Consider the following 21,089-nt stretch of genomic DNA (forward strand, 5'->3'; position numbering starts at 1 on the left):
TTTGGGCGCGCGAGGAACGTTTATGGCGAGCGAGGTTTATAATTTCGCATAATTGATTACCGCTGTCAACATAGAAAACGGTTCTACTGTAGAGAGTAGTCCGGCCATCGATGGATTGTTGGACGTTAGTAAGAGCTTCCCCTATCGTCGGTCAGCCGGCTGCGGGCCTCTGGAAGAGCTTACACGACTCAATTGTGGTGTTGGGTTTTGCACTTTCACGCAACCTGAGCTGTATGGTACGGGTATCCGTCCTCGTTCCTAACGACGACGGATGGATGAATGATTGAGTAGCAATTTAACGCTTGTCATCATTCATCCTTTAAAGCCATCGTCCTGCAGATCAGCTCTACTGAGCATTCAATCAACGCCGGCGGCTAAGCATCAATGGATATTAATGGTTTCGAGAAGCCCACTTAACCGCGATCTGAGCAGCAGCCCTTTGTGTGCTGGCATTTCATACTGTTATATTCCTGTGTTATTGTATTACAGACGAACCTCCTTCTCGATGTCACCGAAGAAACTGACCCGACTACATAGTTTGTTCATGATGAACTAAAGGTAGAATAATACCGCTCATTCACTCTATCTCTGACAAGCGTCAATTAAATGCATTTACAAGCGCTCGGTGTCGTGTAAAGGTTCAAACAGTTTCAAAACGCAAATTACGACTGACTGTTTCGGACGATCTGATGCAACACGAAATCAACGTGATTGATCAGCTACACGTCGCAGAAATACCGACGGATTCCCATCGTCACTCGGTTAGTTAATCCCCGTGCCTTCCAGCCTTCGGCCGCTCTATCCTACGGGTATCATTATCATTAAATTATTATTTGTTCATCATCAGCAAATTACACTGAAATTGATAATGAGCAATTATTTAGCCTCTCACTGGTGCTCGAGCGCTGGCTGGCACAACGATCAGTGATGATGTTGGCAAATGTGAATGCTCACCTCCGCCGAGTGACTGGTTGTGCCAAATGTCCTCGCACCACTTCTTCCCAACCAACGCCATGGTAACCAATCATAATTTATCATGATCATTTGTAGTCAGAAAGATTTCCTTCTTTCACTGCACACCTCACGAGAGTGTGATGAGTGATCGGGATGCACATAGTACGGCCCCTCCGGGGGTCCTGGCAGTTAGCAACGGAAGGTATCAACGCCGGAATCGTGATCGTAATCGGTGCCGGTGTTGTAAGTGCGACCGTACCGTCGTCGTAACGGCCAGGAGCAAAGAGGGCTAAGGTAGTTGAATCTAAGGGCACATCGACTTGCGCCGGCTCAACACGGGGATTAATGGTCGCCCATCCATTACGCTCCTTTTATAGCGGCAGCTGTAATTAGCGCTAAATGAAGGTCAAACGGTTTTCTGATGATTTCATTCATCTTTCAATGGGGAGCCCTGAGCGCATGACTGTTGTTGATGGCTGCTGGCTCCGGTGTACGGCGCTTCGGGGCTCGTTAAAATGCAATCAGATCACCCTGCCGGGAACCGAAAAGGATACGAAGCGGACCATCGCGTACGCATCGCTGCCGCTGGCTGATGATCGATCAACGAGAGGCAGGGCGAGAGCACGGATTAAACAAAAAAATCCAATTAAATAAAGGATTTTTCCTTTCGATTATCTCGATGTCGGGAATCCTTTTTCGGGTTGAAAGCGCTGAGAATGGAATAAGCTGCGATAGGTTGGTTGGTCGGTTATTCTTGGGAAAAAATCCGACGACAGATTGTCGCTTTGTGGTTGGAAATTAATGAAATTAATTGGAATGTCGAGGCTTACGTCTTTTAATTGATCGTCACTCAATCGTGCGTAGGGAAATAATCCGTCCCGATAATGGCCGTTCGGGGCGGCACTCTTTGTCGTCGGTTCGGTATGGTGCCGTTCGGCTGTGGCGTCACATGGTTGTTACTACATTCGCAGCCGAAATAAAGGTGCAATGGAAAAACCCAACTAGAAAGCAATGCATTTATTTGCTTTAGCAGTGAAGTACAATGGAATGTTTTGTCAGTAATTCTGAAGTTTTTAAGGAAAATTTTCTGACAGCTTTTGTCTAGCTGTCGATAACTTTAAACAATTACTTTAATGTTTGTGTAAAGCTTAGTTTGCAAAACTTATGATGGATCAATAATGTTTATTTTTGAACACCTGTCCAGTAAGAATTTGTCGCACGACGTCGGACAGACGCAAGCAAAAGATTGGCTTGTGTCGGACGAAGTCCGTCCGACAATTCTTATTGGTTGGGAGATTTGTACTTTGGACGTTCCTCCTAATACGAGTCATTCAAACATAAGCATAGCGTGTCAAATTTCAATAATTATGCTTAGTAAAGTTTGGACAATTCGTTTTAAACAACAAACATTTCTGGTCAGCTCCTTGTGGAACTTGCATTTGAGTAATTCTCGTTGAAACGAGGGCACTACTGACGTGAGGTCTCCGAATATTGAATTTTTTGTACTTTATTGGTTGTACTTTAACCCTTTATAAGGCCGTGGCAATTATTTTGCCACCAACGAAAAATATTTGTTTTGCGTCTATAATGACATCAATATAATTTTAGAAGCAAAATAAAAAATTTTTGTTGGAGGCAATATAGTTGCCACTGCCTTATAAAGGGTTAATGGTTAAAAAATGAGAGCTACACTTTTAATACCTGGAACCAGTGGACCCCTCGTTCGCCAAGAGGCACGAGAGTTTCAAAAAAGTGAATTTTTAGCAAACCTCGAGATCTATATCATATGATATTTCATAAATTTGCAATAAAACAACTAACAATTAGCATGGTTCTGTAAAGAAATATAATAGAGCTTTGAAATGGAGCAAACAATTTTTGGCGACCATCTTCGACTTGGTCGCCATATTGGATTTTATCAAAAAATCATCATTTTCGTCATGAGCTTCAACCGATTTTCACTTTAAGACCACCATTTGAAACCTGAGAAATGCCACAAGAAGCATTCATTAATTTTAATGTATGTACAGTGGAAATAAACCGATTAAACAATTAATTTTTTGTAGCAAGATTTAACATTACATGAGAATTGTAATTCTAGTTACAGATAATTGATTGTTACATTTAGTTATTGTCACTGTACACCTAATTTTTGATAAAATCCAACATGGCGGCCAAATTCAAGATGGTCACCAATTTTTTTCACTTAATTTGAAAGCACAACCGTGTCTTTACAAAACCCGAAAACCATGTCATTTGTAGTTTATTTCATAGCAAATTTAGGTAATATCACAATAATTATATGAGAGTGTTGTTTCATGTATTTAATGCTAATGTATTCATAATTTTATGAATGTTTCTTTTACAATTTTGACATAGAGCTACGTCTTACCGCAGGATGTCAATCCAAAATTTAGATTCAGGCCAGCGTCACGAAAGGATGAAAGATTTTAACCGTTAATAGCTCTTCCGATTCAGAACGGATTTTGTAGGTTCGTGTACCATTCGATGCACAAAAAATGCAGCAATTGTGTGGTATTCATGAAAAGATTGTTTTCCAATCGCTAGATAGTGAAAATTAACGAAAACTTTCGAGGTGAAAATTCCCCATACTTTTTCCATGCAATAACTTTGCTTTACAGGCACAGACGACCATTACATACACTAAGCGTCAGGCTGCTGCTGTTGCTTCAAGAAGAAGAAGCAGAAAAAAATTTATGGCACTTGTGTAGGCCTTGCCTTCCTGATGTGTAAAGACTGAAATCCTATAAAAAGAAAAACCGAGCCGTTATCGTCGTTCATTCACTGCTCGAGTGTCGAGACGAGCTGTTCAGGTCAACTTTCCTCTTCGATTTAAGCTTGGACCCCACCAGTGGTAATCCGGCTTAGATATCGTCGTGTGGAAAATTGTTGTATAAGCTTCACCTTTGATCCCGTTTTTTGCTTGCTGTGTCACGTATCACGCACGGACTGCTTGACTCAATTTCTCGACTGGACTGCTTTAGTCGACTGCTTGACACAACTTCTTGACTCAATTGCTCGCCTCGACTACTCGACTCAACTCAACTGGTCGATTCGGCACGACGCGACGTTGAATCAAATTCAACTGCTTGACTCGACTACTCGGATCAATTCCTCGACTCTACTGCTTGACTCAAGTGCTCGACTCAACCGCTCAAGTTGACTGCTCGACTAGACTGCTCTACCCGAGTGCTCGCCTGGACTACTCGAGTCAACCGCTCTACTCAACTGCTCGATTCGCTTGTTCGATGCGACTGCTCAACTGGAAGACAGATTTCTATTTTGGCATATTCTAATTTTTGTAATGGCCAAAATATTCGCAAAATATAACTACATAACCCAAGTAACAATTCCAAGTTTTATTACGTTCGTATAGCGGTTTTCATGGCCAATTTCATAACTATGAGCTTCACTAGGACTTTCTGATGACCGCTATAGAACTGCTTTCTGACCAAGTGGCTCACTCCTCAGAATGTTTTCATAACCTCTATAAAAATCAAGTTATAAGCTCAACTAGTCGTATCACGCTCCTCTGAAAGTAGCAATAAAATCGATTAAGCTTTCGCTGCTTGACAGCCACTGCCATAATTTAAAAAAGCATTTCGCTTTTTGCTCTAGTACAAGCTAAATCAATTCGTTAGCTTAGTCAATTTGAAAATACTTGAACGTGAGCATACGTGAGCAGAAAAGTTAAAGTTTTACTGTTATGCGTATTGATATTGCGGGGATTCCACCTATTTAGACTCCACGCGAAAATTATTAGCGTGTATAACATAAGATAAGTATAAGATAATTATTAATAAAATATGAATTTGCGTAGGACTCGTAAAATTGTGCAAGGTGTAATATGATAGGTGGAGAAAATCAGCGAGCTAAAATAAAATACTAGAATATGGCATAAAAAATGATTTTGGTGTTGAACTGTAGTACCATGCTGCATCAATATCCGGACACTTAAGCAGGTCATATGTTTAATATGTTCCGTGAACAATAATTTCGCAACATTCTAGTAATTGCTTTGTATTATAATCAAATATAAAGCCTAAATTTTCAATAACACGTCAATTTTACAATAAAATCTCAATAAAATACATTAAAATAAGAGAAACAAACAGGCTTGTCTTGTTCATAAATCCGGACACCTCACATCTCAGTGAATCAATATCCGGACACTTTTGAATCGTTTTCCGGACAGGCAAAAGTTTCTAGTATTTTGTCTAAGAAATGTATGCCTATAAGTAAACAACTTATCACTTGTAAAATGTAGTATTAAATAATCATCTCTCTATACAATTTTTTACTTTTAATGTCACTTTGGTGTCATTAACGGTACGGTTTTAGTCAAGTGCTACACTGACCCACTTACCTAACTAGAGAACGAAAGTGATTTAGTATTTCTGCATTAAATGCCTTAAAGTAATTTGGAATTCCAAATATTTTGACGGTTCCTTGGATCGAATCTCCTTCTCTTACTACACCTTCTGCCTGGTTGAACGTGTCCTTTCGCATTTTCTAAGAAAAACATTAGGTAGTTACCATCAATTGTCAAACATGTCCGGATTTAAAAACATGGTTTGAAATCCAGACAGTGTAATTATTTATAAAAAAATACACTTTATTTCACCACATTAATCAATGACACCGTCTCAATTAACTAAAATTGACCTTCTTTGTTGATACTAAGCCTAAGAAGTTGGTTTCTTCGTAATAATAAGTTCCTAAAACCTTAAATCGCGAAAGCACTACTTTTTAGTAATCTGAAATAACTCGCAGAAAAAAGAAAGCATTTGACACCAACGTTACGTTTGGATTTATTTAAGTTATTTCGCGCAGCCTACTTAACCACCGATTATGTTTAAACGATCTTATATATATTTGCAAAGTAATCCACATAGCTACACCTCATAAATTGTATATATTATTGCATAATAAGGATAAATTAGTGAAGGTGTCCGGATATTGGTACCGTCCGGATTTTGATGCAGCATGCTATTCTTCATAATAGCAGCATAAAAAATGTTTGGTCAGGGTGTTACCGCTTTAATAGCTCTATAAAACTAACAGATTTGTTGCGGTTTGACAAGCAACCGCGATAAGATCAATTTTGATAGGTGCGCCATTTTGTATTGCTACGCCACACTTACGGTAAGTTTATAAGAGACGTGGTGCAGTCAACAAGTTTTAACGTGGTAATATAAGCAACCACAATACATTTGCTTTATTAACAGTTTTATTATGGTTTTCTGGCTAGCTATAAATGTGTTTGGACTCGTATCCTCTTGGTATTGCGCGATACCACAATAAAACCAGAGGTAATGATTAATAGCGCAATACAACCTTTATAAAATTCGAGTAAAACCAAGTGGCTGCAGAATTGTTACTTGGGAACTCATCTACTAAATATATGATATAATGTATACTAAAGATACAATATAATGTCATAGTCGTCCGCCCAGTTAGCTTCGGGATACGATGCTGGCCTAACAAGTTAGTCGAAGCTCGGCTAGGAGGTGCTGCTATTGGGTCATTAGGATCGTTGCACTAGCCCCGTAATTGTTCGGTACTCTAATAACCGGTTGCGAAGTCTGTTGATAAAGAAGGGTCCAGTTCTCAACAGGACGTTTATAGCCATGGCTTTGCTTTGACTTTGCTTTTTAATGTCATAGTAATATACATAATGTTTGGCATGTGTTATAACACTGACGAACTGACATGACACATAGAAGAAAATCCTTTAAAAAGCATCGTCCTACACATTTTGCTTGCACACTAGCACCCTTTGTTATGCATGTTGCGGAGTAGCTTACATTTGCAGGGTTTTATGCTGTAGGGTTTTTACATTTGTATGGTTTTATACTGAAAATTCGAAGCAACATTCGCGCGCGGCGGTGCGGCCATGTTGCGAAACATGCTTTTTTGAAAAATGTGTGGTTTTTGATTGGACGATGGAATTAACGCGACTGTCTCGTCTGTTTGTCTGTGGTTATAATATAGCAATAATAAACAACCCTACTAGCACAGTTGTTATAAACTAGTTGTGGTAACCGATTAATGACAAATTTTAGTCATAAATAGGTTGCAGCAACCAGAAATGACAAAAGTGTGCTACTTGGGAAATGATACTACTATGCCATTTGTACTACTTTACGTCGTTCTACGCCAACCGGTCGTGTATGCAACACAGCCCTTGTGTTTTTGTCTCAGCTGTTCAATGGTGGTCTTAACATGAAAATTGGTTAAGAGGTTCATTGCGAAAACGGCTATTTTTTGATAAAATCCACTATAGCAAACAAATCCAAGATGGCCGTCAAAAAATTTTTTACTTCATTTGAAAGCCCTGTTCTCCTTTCCAAAACCGTGCCATTTGTTAGTTGTTTCATTGCAAATTCAACAAATATCTCATTATGTAGATCTTAAGGTTTGCCAAAAATTCAGCTTTTTTTTAAACTGTCGGGCTCCTTGGCAAACGAGGGGTTCACTGTTTCAAGGATTAAAATGTAATTATCATTTTTGAACCATTTTCAATCAATCAAGCACAAAAGTTCCAATATTCGAAGACATCGTATCAGTAGTGGAAATGGCGCCACGAGAATTACTCATCGGTATCAAGACCTTTTTTCCTTATTACGTAGTTTTGGTTTAAAACGGTTCAATTTGTGACCATTTTATTTTAATCTTTGCAACCATTTTGGATCTCTATTCTATTAAATTAAGTCATTTTCATTTTTCCACTTTTTAATCGACCATTTTGAACCATTTTAAATTATTTCTAGATTGCTTTTTCTGTTATTTTGAATCGTTTTTATTTTTCATTTCTTTAATTGAAAGTATTTTGGTCTCTCGCTTTGAGTCTCTGTTGTGTCAAGGTAATTTATTGTTCAAGTTCAACGTCCGACGTAAAAGTATTAAACCAGTTTTCCATTTTTGTCTGATTTGAAAATTTCAATTCACTTCTAGAGGTTTTCCCTGTTCTTTTTGCAATTTTAAATGGTTTTGCTTATTGATCTGTTTAGTTGTAATGATTTATTATCACTCTCAATGATAATCCAAACATCAAAGAATGTTCTTTTAAACTCTTATGATGGATTTTATGACCAAAATTGGTCATACATTACTTATTAAGAGTTGAATAAAACTTAATATTATGTGTTTTAGGAGCGTTTTGGTCAATTCAGCAAAGTGAGGAAGTGTCTGACGCGAAGAATGATTAATTGGATGGACCGGAAAATTTCGATATAGACCAAAAGAATATCGGGGCGATGACAGGTGGGGTTTGCACCGACTCTCTTTCGGTTGGTACCCGAATGTTTTACTAACATTGTGGAAAGTGTGTGACACATGTACGGGGAGTGATAGAATTGGGAGAATAAAACAAAATTAGACAGTAGACTACCTAACATAACGGGCGGCAGCGATTTATTTAGTAAAACATTCGGGTACCAAACGAAAGAGTGTCGGTGCAAACATCACCTGCCATCGCCCCGATATTTTTTCGGTCGTGTATCGAAATTTCAGTTAATTCAATTAATCATTCTTCGCATCAGACAGTTTCTCACTTTCCAAAATAGTGTACACCATGACCGCGCAAATAATCTGTAGATTTTTGTTTTTGGCACCACTTTTTAAGGATCTTGAAACAGTTAGAAAATCATTTAGCTCCCATACTACTAGTACTGAATCATTTCGGCTAAACATCTATTTCTATATGAGTCAGTTTTTGATTTTTCTTCCAGGGACTTTTTACTATTTTCTTACCAATTTAGTCCTGTTTTATTTTAAGTTGTACGGCTTTTTTGTCTTTAAAATTTCTTTGAACACTATAATCAGACATACATACCTTCAAAGTGCTTCATTTACCAATTAACCGCAGTTTTTTCATAAATCTAACTATAAACTGTTTGATTTAAGAAAATGCCAATCTACAGCATGTAAAAGGAATATAGTAACTGTTTGTTCGTGTCTTAGTTTTTTCTGGTTGTAACTATAATCGTTTCAGATAAATAAATGAATGAAAAAGCAATCAGGTGGTGCAAAATCAGCATAGACAGATATTTTTTCCTGATTTATGGGCTTCGGTTGGTTCGGCATATTCCATTTTAATTTAAATGCCATTTTGTTAAGCTACAGATTAGAGCCATATTTACGACTAAGCTTATATTTGAAATTTTGAGGTTACCTATAGTTTCCAAACTTTGCCGGAGCTAATGCGGGGTGCTCATTTGTATAATTGTGGCGGAAATTTGTAGGCAATTAAAATGAATAGAAAGATAAGGTAGATTGCTCAAGGGAGAAACAATTTTAGTAAATCACTAGATAATTGCGAATAACGGATCGGCCAACTTTAGTGTATATTTCCGACGAAATTATTACCGGTTTCAAATGTCTAAAGTCATCAGTATTAAACGTGAATTTTTTATCGTCTAAACAAAATTGTGAATGGAAAAAAAATAAAAAACTTACCTTAACACCCTTTTGACTGCTAAAATCTGTGCTTAAGCATTGAACTGCGACATTAATCTGAAATATAAAAAGAGCACATAAAATAAAACGTAAGAAACAAACAACGTAAAGATAAAAAACACATACATAATACGTAATACGAAGCCAAGGAAAAAATTAATATCAATAAAAACAAACAAAACAAAAAACGAGTGTCGCTGCTAGCGGGTTAGCTTAATGGGTGAAAAAATAATCGCCGCCAAGAAGAAAACAAGAATGAATAAAACCTTAAACGAGTCAAGTGAACGCGAATCAACCAATCAAATACCAATCGGTTTGACTCCGCCAATAAAAGTGATAAACAGTTCCACTTTGGTGTGCAATGCGAAGCAATGATCATCGGGTGAATAAAAAAACAACAACCGTAAATGTTTTGCAGTGTGTGCCACTGCTAGCTAGGTCCACTAGCAGGTTCGATTCGCAGGAAGCACAGCACAGTATACCACAGTATGCCTGACGCTCGTCCGTTGCAAGTCAGGAGGAGTTGAAGTGCAAAAAAAATTATGACTCTCCGATAGAATCCGCGCGTCAGTTGATCATCTTTGCGGGTGACACGCGAAACGACTGACGGCCAACGCAAGGCGCATATGCAGGTGCCACACATATATATATACACGGTGAGCCTTGTTGGTACGTCGGATCGGACCGGACTGGACCGGAGGGAAAGCGGGTGGCGCAGTGCGCACATTTAATTTAATATCTAGCTGAGGTATTGAGTTGTTGCATGATTTGTGGGATTGAGATTGTCAAATTGCATAACCTTTTTGCTGCGAGGTTGGTGCAAAGTACCGCCCCGCGGAGAGTGGAGTGGAGTGGTGGAGCACCTGTGCAGGCAGGGTGGCACCGCAGTTGTGATTTTTACGCGGTGGACTGTGCGCCGGGAGATTTCTTCGTTTATTTTTTCGTGGTTTTACCAACCGCTATGCTAATGCGAGGTGGAAAATCGCGACAAGTACATTGAACCCGATTGGCAGTTAGATCGGTTCGGTTTGGTGGTTTATGAAAATTACCCAACGGAGCGGAATGGAAGGCGTAAATGAGCAACCGGTATCGGTTTTTACCGCAATGTTGAATAGCAGCGCGTAAGGAGGATTCTCCTTCTGGTGATGAGGGTGGTGGTGGTGGTGGTGGCGCGTTTGATGGTTTTATGACAGCTAATACGGCATTGATGAAGTGGAAATTCTGATCGGGTTCGTCGCTTGGGCTTCTCCACCAAGAGACTTCAACGTAGCCCGCGGAAATCGTCGTTTAGTGTTTGACAAATTGTTGTACACGATTATGTTTCGATTGCGATGAATTGCGTAGATTGCGATAATTATTAGCTGGATGGATTACCTACCGCTTCTTGATAATAAATATTCTCATCGATTGATGTCGATGTTTGCTTGGCACGAGATAAGATTGTTTTGAAAATTGCATAACAACCACTACTTATGCAACCAAAAGCATGTTAAAGTTTATTACTCCGATAGTGGTTCGCTTGTATCGAGTCCGCTTTGACCAATCGCGAGGGGTAGCACATACGTAGTGTTCCAATTTCCTGCTGCAGAGTGCCTAATCTCCGCTATGGACGAATATGTTATTTTTTTCTATTTCGGAAACATTTCAACGAACCATAATATATTCAACAAACAACCCGTCGATATAGATGTCAGATTATGCTGCCGTTGCGAGGAGGGTTTGGGAGCTACCTGTCCTTCGGACCTCGGCGCTCGGTTCAACCTGTCCAACAGCTACCGTGTCTCGCATTTTAATATGTGCGCACGTATGCTGCTGCTGTTGTGCGGATGGCATAACCCTGCGAATGGTAGATGACCGATTCGAGAATTGTGAGATAAAGCTCAGCATCCCAAGGCAAGCATCCGTCTGTCAGTCGATTCGAACGGTCCAGTTCGCGATTCGAGAAGCAGGTACAAAGATCTTTACGCGGGTTGAAATTAGATTAACATATGCGTACGTCTTTTTTTCACGTTGTCTGATCAAGGCCAAGGTGGCCTTCGAAGAAATAATCAACCATCGATCTGAACATCTGACTTCGAATGCTTACCAACACGGCAGCGTATTTAAGAACACGGAAGAGGTTAAATGACACACTACATCGAGTGTCCGTCAGTGGGCGTTTGGATTTTTAAGAGATACAAACGAACGGACAGTTCAGAGGAAGCTGAAAAAACACGTAAAAATGTCGTGTACCATTTTTGATAAATTATGGAACTGTATTGAGCGCACATAAAACTAAAATTTGATTGCTGATGGTATCGGCAATAAATGTCGACCTGATTTGACAAGTAATTAAGTTCAAGGAAACAAGATATAATTTAAATGGCTTGAAGATTGTTTAGAAATTTTTTTTGGACACAAAATTAACTGTTCCGCTAGCCTTTTTTCCACGTAGGTGCCCACGTCAAAAAGATTATGAATCAATCAATTTTAAATGTGTAAATGTTTGCAAACCACACGCACACGATATTGATAGTTGGAAATTAAATTACGACCGAACGAAATTGGCACGATTCAATCGGTTTCAAACTCAAATGTAAAACGATCTGATTCCCGCTTTGGAAACCTGGGTGAGTTCGACCAGAAAAATTGACCTGAATCTAGAGCACTCATTAAAAAAATTGTCCTATGCTTATCTAATATTGGAAAAACATTAGAAAGTTCCATCAGCCGGTGCGCGCGGTCAAACGCGGCTGGGCCGTCAGTTCGGATCATCGACGCAACCAGGCACGCAACGAAGGGCTCTCTCTTTTTTTCACTTAAATTATCATCGGTGGACACAGTTCACCAGCCGGACAGCATTCCACTAATTGGTTGGTCCGGGACGGGATTAATTACGGAATACTTTTGCGCACACGACGCGGGGCATGTGACCTGTCAGCTTACGGCCAACGGACGATTTGTCTTAGTCGTTCATTTCTCCCCCCACGGTACGGGCTTGAACGTGTGTGACAATAGAGCTGGGCTGTGTATTTATTTTGTTTTTATTTAGTGTTTTTTTTTTGCAAGCCTCCCAATGCGGCTTAAATGTTTGTGTTGATTGAAAAATTCCTCCAAATTGATCGCCCACCTGAGAATCACCTCCGGCCGGCCGGCCGGGACGTTCAGGAGACTTCACGCAGCAAAAGGCGGCAGCAGTGATTATTGGTTGGGACGGAACGTTATGATTAATTGGAACCCTGGGGGCCGGCAAAAGGCCGCGGCATAAATCAGCGATTGACGTTTTGCGTCTTTTGTTTCAATTCTGTCACCAACCAGCGACAGCTCTAGCTGTCCGGTACTAATGGCGTGTGCCGTAATTGAAAGCGTAGGCAGTGCACTCTTTGCAATCCGCGAACCCCGTGCGCCGGAGCGGACCTTCCAGCCGAGAAAGAAATTAGTCAGATTAGGTTTCCATACACCATAAATTGGAATGATTATTGCCGCGAAACGGTTTATTCTGACGTCGGCAGGCAGGGAAGGTAGAACGGTGGGGAGAATCAGCGGAATAGTAAATAATTTAATTTAATTACGCGAACGGCAAACACATTAAGCCAAGAGCGTCTAGCTTTATGACACGCCGTCAAATCGCTGCTGCTTGCCCAAGATGTCACAGGGATGAAGTCATCCTTCTCTGGTCCAGTATCCAGTTGCTCCAAAACGTTGTTACCAGGGTGATTCATATATCGGACGCTTCAGCTGGTTCAGCGGAAACTAGGCAGGAACAGTTGCAAATCTCCGCGCCACAATCCTGAACCGCCCTAATGGTTGGCGATGATTGCGTGTAATGCAATTTATATTAAATTTGATTACCTTTCTGCTGACCGATGCAGCTTCTTGTCGGTGTCCGGGATTGACGTCGAATTGCGGGTCAAAATGATGCCGATTGCCACAATGTATTACAAAGTAGTTGCCTCTTACTCAGCTACTTTAAAAAAAACTGGAAACTGGTTACCAAGCAAACCTGATGCTGCGTACAACACACTTGCTTGCTTGAGTGGTAAATAGATTTTGCATAAATTTCAATGAATTAATGACAAAAAGCATATCTATCCAATTTAATTTAATAACTTATAAATGTGGATGAGCAAGTCTCGGAGGGGATGCGCTTTTGATCGCTCGGTAGTTGATCAGCGCGAAGAGGCTCTATTTGCCATCCTTTCTCTGTCTCTCCTCGATAGCAATTGCAATTCCCGCAGGCACATAGGTAGAGACTTCGCACGAGAGAAGGACACACTTTAACTCGTGCATAAAGCTGTCTGAAGGTAATAAACTTGCTAAAATATTATAAATCGAGGACTGGCCGCGGCCTGCACTCAGCGGTCCCGGTCGGGATGGGAATGCAGCTAATCCGATGGCACTTGTGCTAGCATGTGGCGGTCAGGACCAGCGGAAATCGATTCCCATAATGATTTTCCCCCATCACTTCATTCCACCACGACGTCGACATCTTTCTGTGCACACCGTCCTGCTGGTCCTACTCTTCTCTCACTGGCGCAGGCGGTAACGTAAATTCCGCTTCTGAATTACTTCTGCATCGGAGCACTGACACGCGGGAGCCACTTGTCGGTCGTCCGTTTCGAAGCGAATCCGAGCGAAAATAAAGCGATAATCGTTTAATTTGCTTGTTCATCTGTCCTCGGCCGTCGTTTTGTTGCTGCTGCTGCTGCGGATCTCCTCCTACCATTATTATGCTGCACCACACCGCTACCGACATTGATCCGAGCTGAGGTAGCCGGCCAACCAGAGGAACCTTTTCTTGCCGGCGGCAAGGGTGAACCAAAGTGAAAAATAAAATACAATATAAAGAATGCAAATATACACCTTCCTCGGGGCGCTTTCGGTGGCATTCCATTTAAGGAGTGCACTCGAATATAAACATCACCGGGAATTGGTTCGACTCGGGACTCCTCCGGTTACCGACCGACGACGACGACGACGACGACGACGTGGCGTGATGGTTGGCCGGGACGAGGTTCCGCATCGCGATCTACGGGTAGATTAAATGGTTCACCACTGCACCCAATGGGCAATGGTTATGGTTGCAGGTTTCGGGTGCAAAGATTCGACAGATGAATTTTACCCGTTGGGTGAAAAGTGTCATTTTTCGCTAATGACTATTTTGTTTAGACGGATCAAAGTGAAGTTGAAAACCAATCGAAGCTCGATTTTTGATCAGATAACATTAGCAGGGACTATTGGACAAAATATTTAACATTTTCAAACAGTCGCTCGGTTGAAAAACTAGCGTAAGATCATTGTTTCAACGAACAACGTGTAAGAAAACGTGTCTGGAAGAAATTAGAAAACTTTGAGACTTTTGTGATAATTGCACCAATATAAGTTACTGTAATATGTGCTACTAAAAACTTAACTTATGTTTTAGAAACACATTTTTTGATTTGATTCAAGGTTTTTTAGAGTTTCACAGTTAAGCTGAATGACGTTACCCCAATTAGTGGATCGTGCTGCCATTGCAATCCATTAAGATGAAATAAGTCGTCAGGAAATATATTCGTCAAGAAATATAAGTCGTTTGAAACAAAAATTTTGTTCATAAAAGTATATTCGCTGTGTTCAGATTGGCAAGAACAATTCAGTGAATACATTTCTATAAACAGAACCCCGCTTTTAGGCCCAAAAACTGCTTCCGAAATTGGGCTCTTCGACGAAAAGTTAATGACAGCTAGTTTCCCCTTAAGCTGATTTTTGGTATACTAATGAGACCTATCATCATTGCCAAATGCCAAAATTGTGGCTTAAAAGCTAATTTAAAGCTTTGTGGCAATAATGAAGTAGTCCGACCATGTACAGTATTGTCGCCCGAGCTTAGAAAAATCAGAAATCGTGGGAAAAATGATCCTAGAAAAAGTGAGAAAAATCAATTTACTCTTCATTACTTCTTTTTGAGGCTCGATAACAGGTACAGCCTGCAAGTCGTAGGCGAAATACGTCTCTGTCAAGAATAAATATACATAGCAGAATGTAATTGGAATGTTTTCTTTTTAATTTAATTTGAGGTAAGATGTTGTACTTAAAAAATGAAGATTTTTAACGGGGTCATTGCAAATTTCACGCTGCCTAGAAAAAATTGTAAAAGATTCTTAGTCTTAGTAGAATCCCAAGAAACAATTCCAAGTTTTATTACGGTCCTAGTGGTTTTCATGACCAATTTTATAAAACTACTAATAAAGCTATGAGCCCTACCAGAATTTTCTGATGTCCGCTATAAAACTGTCTTCTGTCCAAGAGGCCCACTCTTCAGAAGGTTTTCATAACCGCTTGAGAATCAGGTTATAAGCTCAAGTAGTCGTATCACGCTCTGCTGAAAGCAGCAATAAAACCGGTTAAGCTTTCGCTGCTAGACAGCCATCGCCATAATTTAATAAAGCTTTTCGCTTTTCGCTCTGGCAAAGAGCTAAATGCGTGCGTGCGTTAGCAGCAAAGTTTTACTGTCAGATTATTCTGATCGATTTGGTTTAGGCATAGCGACCATAATAAAATATTTCATTGAATATTTCATAAATTTCGTTGGTTTGCAACATGTGCGCTTTTGATTTTATCGTGCATATTGATGTGATAGGTGGATAAACTCGACGCGCCACTGAAATTTTGCAATTTTCGAAAACCGGTCGTTTTAACAAAATAAATATATTCAGTTAGTCATTCACAATTTTTAGCAAAATCATTTTAGTTGCTTCTTGTGACTGGAAAACCGATTGATAATAACTTTCTTTCTGCAAAACACTTTGCCTTGATGAATTTTTGTTTGCGAGCTAAAACAAAATACTTGAATATGGCATATAGAATATCGCATAAAAAATGATTTTGGTGTTGAACTTAAGTATTCTTCATAATAGCAGTCAAAAAACTGTTTGGTCAGTGTGTTACCGTTACAAAAAAAACAACAGTCGCTGCGCGAGAGCGTCGCTCGGCTGCGCTGGCGCTGTTGTCAGATAATATACAAGTAAATTTATAGCATTGCTAAATTTATAGCAAACTATTCTGCGTAGCGCGAAGACTGCACCAGGTGATGCTGGTGTTTTTTCCAAGTTTTAGGGTTGTCATTGAAACGATGTTTTGTTAGAAAATGTGTTCGAAGTATTACGTCTGTTAGTCTGAGGTTTTATCATGGTTTTCTAGCTAGCTATAAGTATGTTTGGACTCGTATCCTTTTGGTATTACGCAAAACCACAATAAAACCAGAGGTAATGATTAATACCACAATAAAACCTTTATAAAATTCAAGTAAAACTAAGTGGCTTTGGAATTGTTACTTGGGATACGAAACCTGGAAATTAAATAAAAAGAAAACTTATCCAGTTTAATTCTACTATGTATATTTTATTCTTGACAGATACGTATTTCGCCTACGACTTGCAGGCTTCCTCAGTGTCTGTTTTCGAACTCAAAGTTCGAAGTCTCTCTTCTGCTTTTTTGTTAGATTATAGTCATTTTACCAGCTTGGGTGACTTTTGCGGTTGGGACTTGAACCCGGGTCCTCGGCGTGAGAGGCGTGAATGATAACCACTACACCGGGACTAGCCCCTCTTCTGCTTCTTTTTGTGCTCTCTACTGCCTCTTTTTGTTGTCTCTCGTGTCTCTTTCGGTCTCTTTTTGTCTTCTCTTCTGTCTCTGTTTGCCTCTATGCTGTCGCTTTTTGTCTTTTAAAGTGCCACTTTTTGTCCTTTCTCGAGCCTCTTTTTAATCTCTATTCGATCTCTTATTGTTCTCTTTTCTGCCTTTTTTGTCCAGTTTCCTTTTGGTCTTTCTCCCGTCTCCTTGTCTTTTCTCGAGTCTCTTTTTGTCTTCTCTCCTGTATCTTTCTGGTTTCTATCCTGTCTCTTTCTGTCTTCTAAGGTGCCCCTTTTTGTCCTTTCTCAAGCCTCTTTTGGTCCTCTTAATGGCATCTCTTCAACCTCTTTTCTGCCTTTGTTGTCCTCAATCCAGTTTCGATTTGGTCTCTCTTCTGCTTCTTTTTGTCCTCTTTTCTGACGCTTTTTAGTTCTCCTTCCAGCCTCTTTTTGTCTTCTCTCCTCCTCTTTTTGGTGTCTATCCTGTCTCGTTCTGTCCTTTATGATGCCCTTTTTGTCCCTTGTCGAGCATCGTTTTGTCCTCTTTCTAACATCTCATAATCACTCATCTCAGTGGTCATAACTGTCTTCAGCCTCTTTTAGTTATCTTGTCTGCCTTTTTTGTCCTCATTCCAGTTTCGTTTTGGTCTCTCTTTTGCTTTTTTTGTCCTCTGTACTGTCTCCTTTTGTCTTTGTTCGTGTCTCTTTCCTGCTTCTTGCTGTTCCTTCTCCAGCCTCTCTTTGGTCTCTTTTCTGCCACTTTTTTGTTCTCCGTCGAGTCTCTTTTTGTCTTTTCTCCTATCTCTTTTTGACCTCTATCTAGCAGTTTTTTGTCCTCTAAAGTGCCGCTTTTTTCATTTCTCGAGTCTCTTTGGCCTCTTTTTGCCTTGTCTCAAGTCTCTTTTATTCTTGCCTCCTTTTGTCCTCTCTGGTGACTCTTTTTGGTCTCTATCCGGTCTCTTTTTGTCCTTTCTCGAGCCTGTTTCTGTCCTCTCTTCAGCCTCTTTTTGTCTTCTATCGAGTCACCTTTTGTCGCCTCATTAGCTTTTTTTGTCCTCTTTTTTACCACTTTTTATCCTTACTTACTTATTTAATTGGCCTAACGTCTTACGACACGGCCTGCGCAGTATAATTTCTCCATCTATTTCGGTCCATGGCAGCTGGTCTCCAGTTCCGCGGGCACCCAGTGCTCGCCAGATCTTGCTCCACCTGGTCTTGCCACCTTGCACCATTTTTGCAGGATAGTTGTCCGGTATTCTAGCAACATGTCCTGCTCGGGTATTCCTCCAGCTTTAACCGGTTTCTGAATGCATGCTGGGTACGCCGTAGAGACGCGCCATTCTTCGCCTCCATACACCGTTCTCTTGCACTCCGCCAAAGATGGTTCTTAGCACCCGCCGTTCGAAAACTCTGAGTGCTCGTAGGCCCTCTTCTAGCAGTGTCCACGTTTCGTGCCCGTAGAGAACAACCGGTCTAATTAGCGTTTTGTGCAGTGTGCACTTTGTATGGGGGCTCAGATTGTTCGACCGCAAGTGTTTGTGGAGTCCGTAGTAGGACTTTTTATCCTCTCTAGAGTCATTTCTTGTTCTCTTTCCTGCCTCTTTTTGTTCTATTTTCTGCCACTTTTTTGTCCTCTCTCGAGTCCTTTTTGTCATCCTTCCAGTATCTTTTGATCTTCTATGGTTCAACTTTTTTCTTTCTTGAGCCACTGTTCTATTCGTCCTCTGTCCCTTGTCCCTTTGTTTGTCCTCTGTCCAGATTCGTTTTGGCCTCTCGCATGGTCCTTACTCTTTGGCTTATTTACTGGCTATATTTTGCCTGTTTGCCTTCTCTCCTAGTTTTTCGTTTGGCCAAGACTTCGTTTTGCTCTTTCTCTCTCTTTCTCTCTCTCTCTCTCTCTCTCTCTCTCTCTCTCTCTCTCTCTCTTGTCGTTTTCTTTAAAGAGAGTGAGATCAACAGAGAGCAGGAGAGAGAGAGCGCGAGAGAGAGAGGGAGATGGAGGGAGAGAGAGAGGATTGCCCATGTGTGGCGCGCAGGACAGCCCTGCTTGCGACAGTCATCCCCATTCCAAAAGTTTCATATAGCATTGCAGGGGTTTTCATGCAAAATATTAAAGTCGTCCAGCTTGTTGGATTTGACAATGACGGGTGTTTATCTCGTGGATTTTCGTCCCAATTTGTTATTTCTGCATCTGTTAGCTTCAATTAGACATACAACCAACTAATCAATTTGGATACATTGTTTGTTCGTCGCATGTTGCCCGTGCTATTCTCGTGTCTGACGCCTTAACTGCTAGAATAGAGTGCCCAGCATTGCTCAACAGTATTCGGCTACAGGTAGGGTAACTGGTGGTAAAATGCCCAGTCGGGGCAAAATGCGCCGCTGTAATATTTTACGAATTACTCACTTTTAACCTGTAATTAAGGTGCCAATCGCTTCTATTTTAGATTACAAACTTTTGTTGAGCATATAAGCTTTCTAAATTACATAAATCCTATGAAAAAACAAAAAATTATTTGCAGGCTTATTTCTTACAATTTTCGCAACTTTTTTCGTAAGACATTACGCCACCAATAAACAATATTACGTATCTGTAAACGGTTCTTGTTTTGAGCAATGGTCTCGGCATCCAGCAGCCAATGTAAAATTGCTTAATTGAATTATTATTTATGTGATTTAAACGATTTACGAAACGAAACGAACGAACGAAACGGGGCAAAATGCGCATTGAGAAGCATGAATTTACTTGCAGTGCAACCAAACGTTAATCGATCTAGTAGCCCATACACTTTTAGGCAAATGTCAAAACGTTGGTAAAAGCAAAAGGCAAAGTGTTGTTTTAATTCTAATTCGCTCCGAAAAACCCGGTTAAGATGTCGCGAAGCTACATAAGAAAAACCCACCGTCGGTCTTGGCCGGAGCCTGCCACTTGCGGCGGTAGTGAAAACCAGTGAAAAACAGTGAAAGACGCGTTGCCGGCAAGGTACCAAGAAAAACCCTTGTGTGATATGTTAGCATTGACCGCTCCAGCGAAGATGGACCTGGCGATTGCAAAACCGCGATCCGGAATAACAGATTTAACAAGTAAGTAGGTCCTCACGCTGTTCTGAGTCGTGCCGGGTATGCATTAAAATAAAACAGACAGCGTATTTTTCCAATTTGTTGTGGTGCATTTTGACCCTTTGTTGTGGTTCGTTTTGTACACACCTATGCGCATTTTATCCCTAACGAATCTGAAAACAAATTTTCAAATGCCTTATATAATTTCACGATTTAAACGTGTTTCATTGATTTTTATGCTTCAGGACGAGCATGTTAGGTAAAAAACTGTTCTACTTTAACGTTTATAGTCTAGTTTCTGGAAATGCATTCAGCATTGATGAATAATATGATATTCTTCTTAACGTGGGCATTATACCCCCAGTCCCCCTACAACCATGAACTCTGAGAAGTCAAGGATTACTACAACTTCCCGCACGACAAACGAATTACGACATGTACGGCAATATCGCTGGGCCTCTTCGGCTATTTAATAGAGTTGCAGGAGGTTTTGACTTTAATTTGTCCAGAGAAGTGATCAAGCGTAATACTAAGACAATTCTAATTAATTCAAATATCATTAGGGCATAGTGGTAGCCTGTTGATAATAATGTAATAATAATAATAAATAAATACGGGTATTAACCAGAAGCAAAGAAAAATCTCACAGAAAGAATGACTGATTCAGATTTTGACCATGTTTAGTTTAGGATTTTGTTAAGAGTGCCATACTGGTGATACGAAACGGACCGGACAGAAGTGCTAACTTTAGGTTTCCCATAAAATGGTGTTGAATTTGCGCAAATAATGAAGATATTTCTCCTTATTACTCACAATTTCGAAATCGAACTGTTGGTTTATTTACTTTCTCCGATCCTGCTGCTAACAAAAGAAAAATACGGCACATAAAAACAGGACGCTCCGCAGTTCAGAACATAAAAATAAGCAACATAAATTTTAGCACGGCCTCTTTGCAAGTTCAGCTCAATTAAACGGAAAATTGAACGCTTTCGCAACCACAAC

The 21,089-nt window shown here is 40.3% G+C and overlaps 1 protein-coding gene across 1 annotated transcript in view; it reads right to left on the reverse strand.

Moving 5' to 3' along the window:
• The window catches only part of LOC128733538 (protein grainyhead), a 380,102-nt gene that overhangs the window by 38,657 nt on the left and 320,356 nt on the right, over positions 1-21,089 (reverse strand). The window contains exon 9 of the mRNA XM_053827190.1: positions 9,436-9,492. Coding sequence (XP_053683165.1) covers positions 9,436-9,492 — 57 coding nt within the window. The remainder of the gene's footprint in view (positions 1-9,435; positions 9,493-21,089) is intronic.

Source organism: Sabethes cyaneus, chromosome 2, assembly GCF_943734655.1.
Source record: "Sabethes cyaneus chromosome 2, idSabCyanKW18_F2, whole genome shotgun sequence".
In the NCBI taxonomy this organism is placed as follows: Eukaryota; Metazoa; Arthropoda; class Insecta; order Diptera; family Culicidae; genus Sabethes; species Sabethes cyaneus.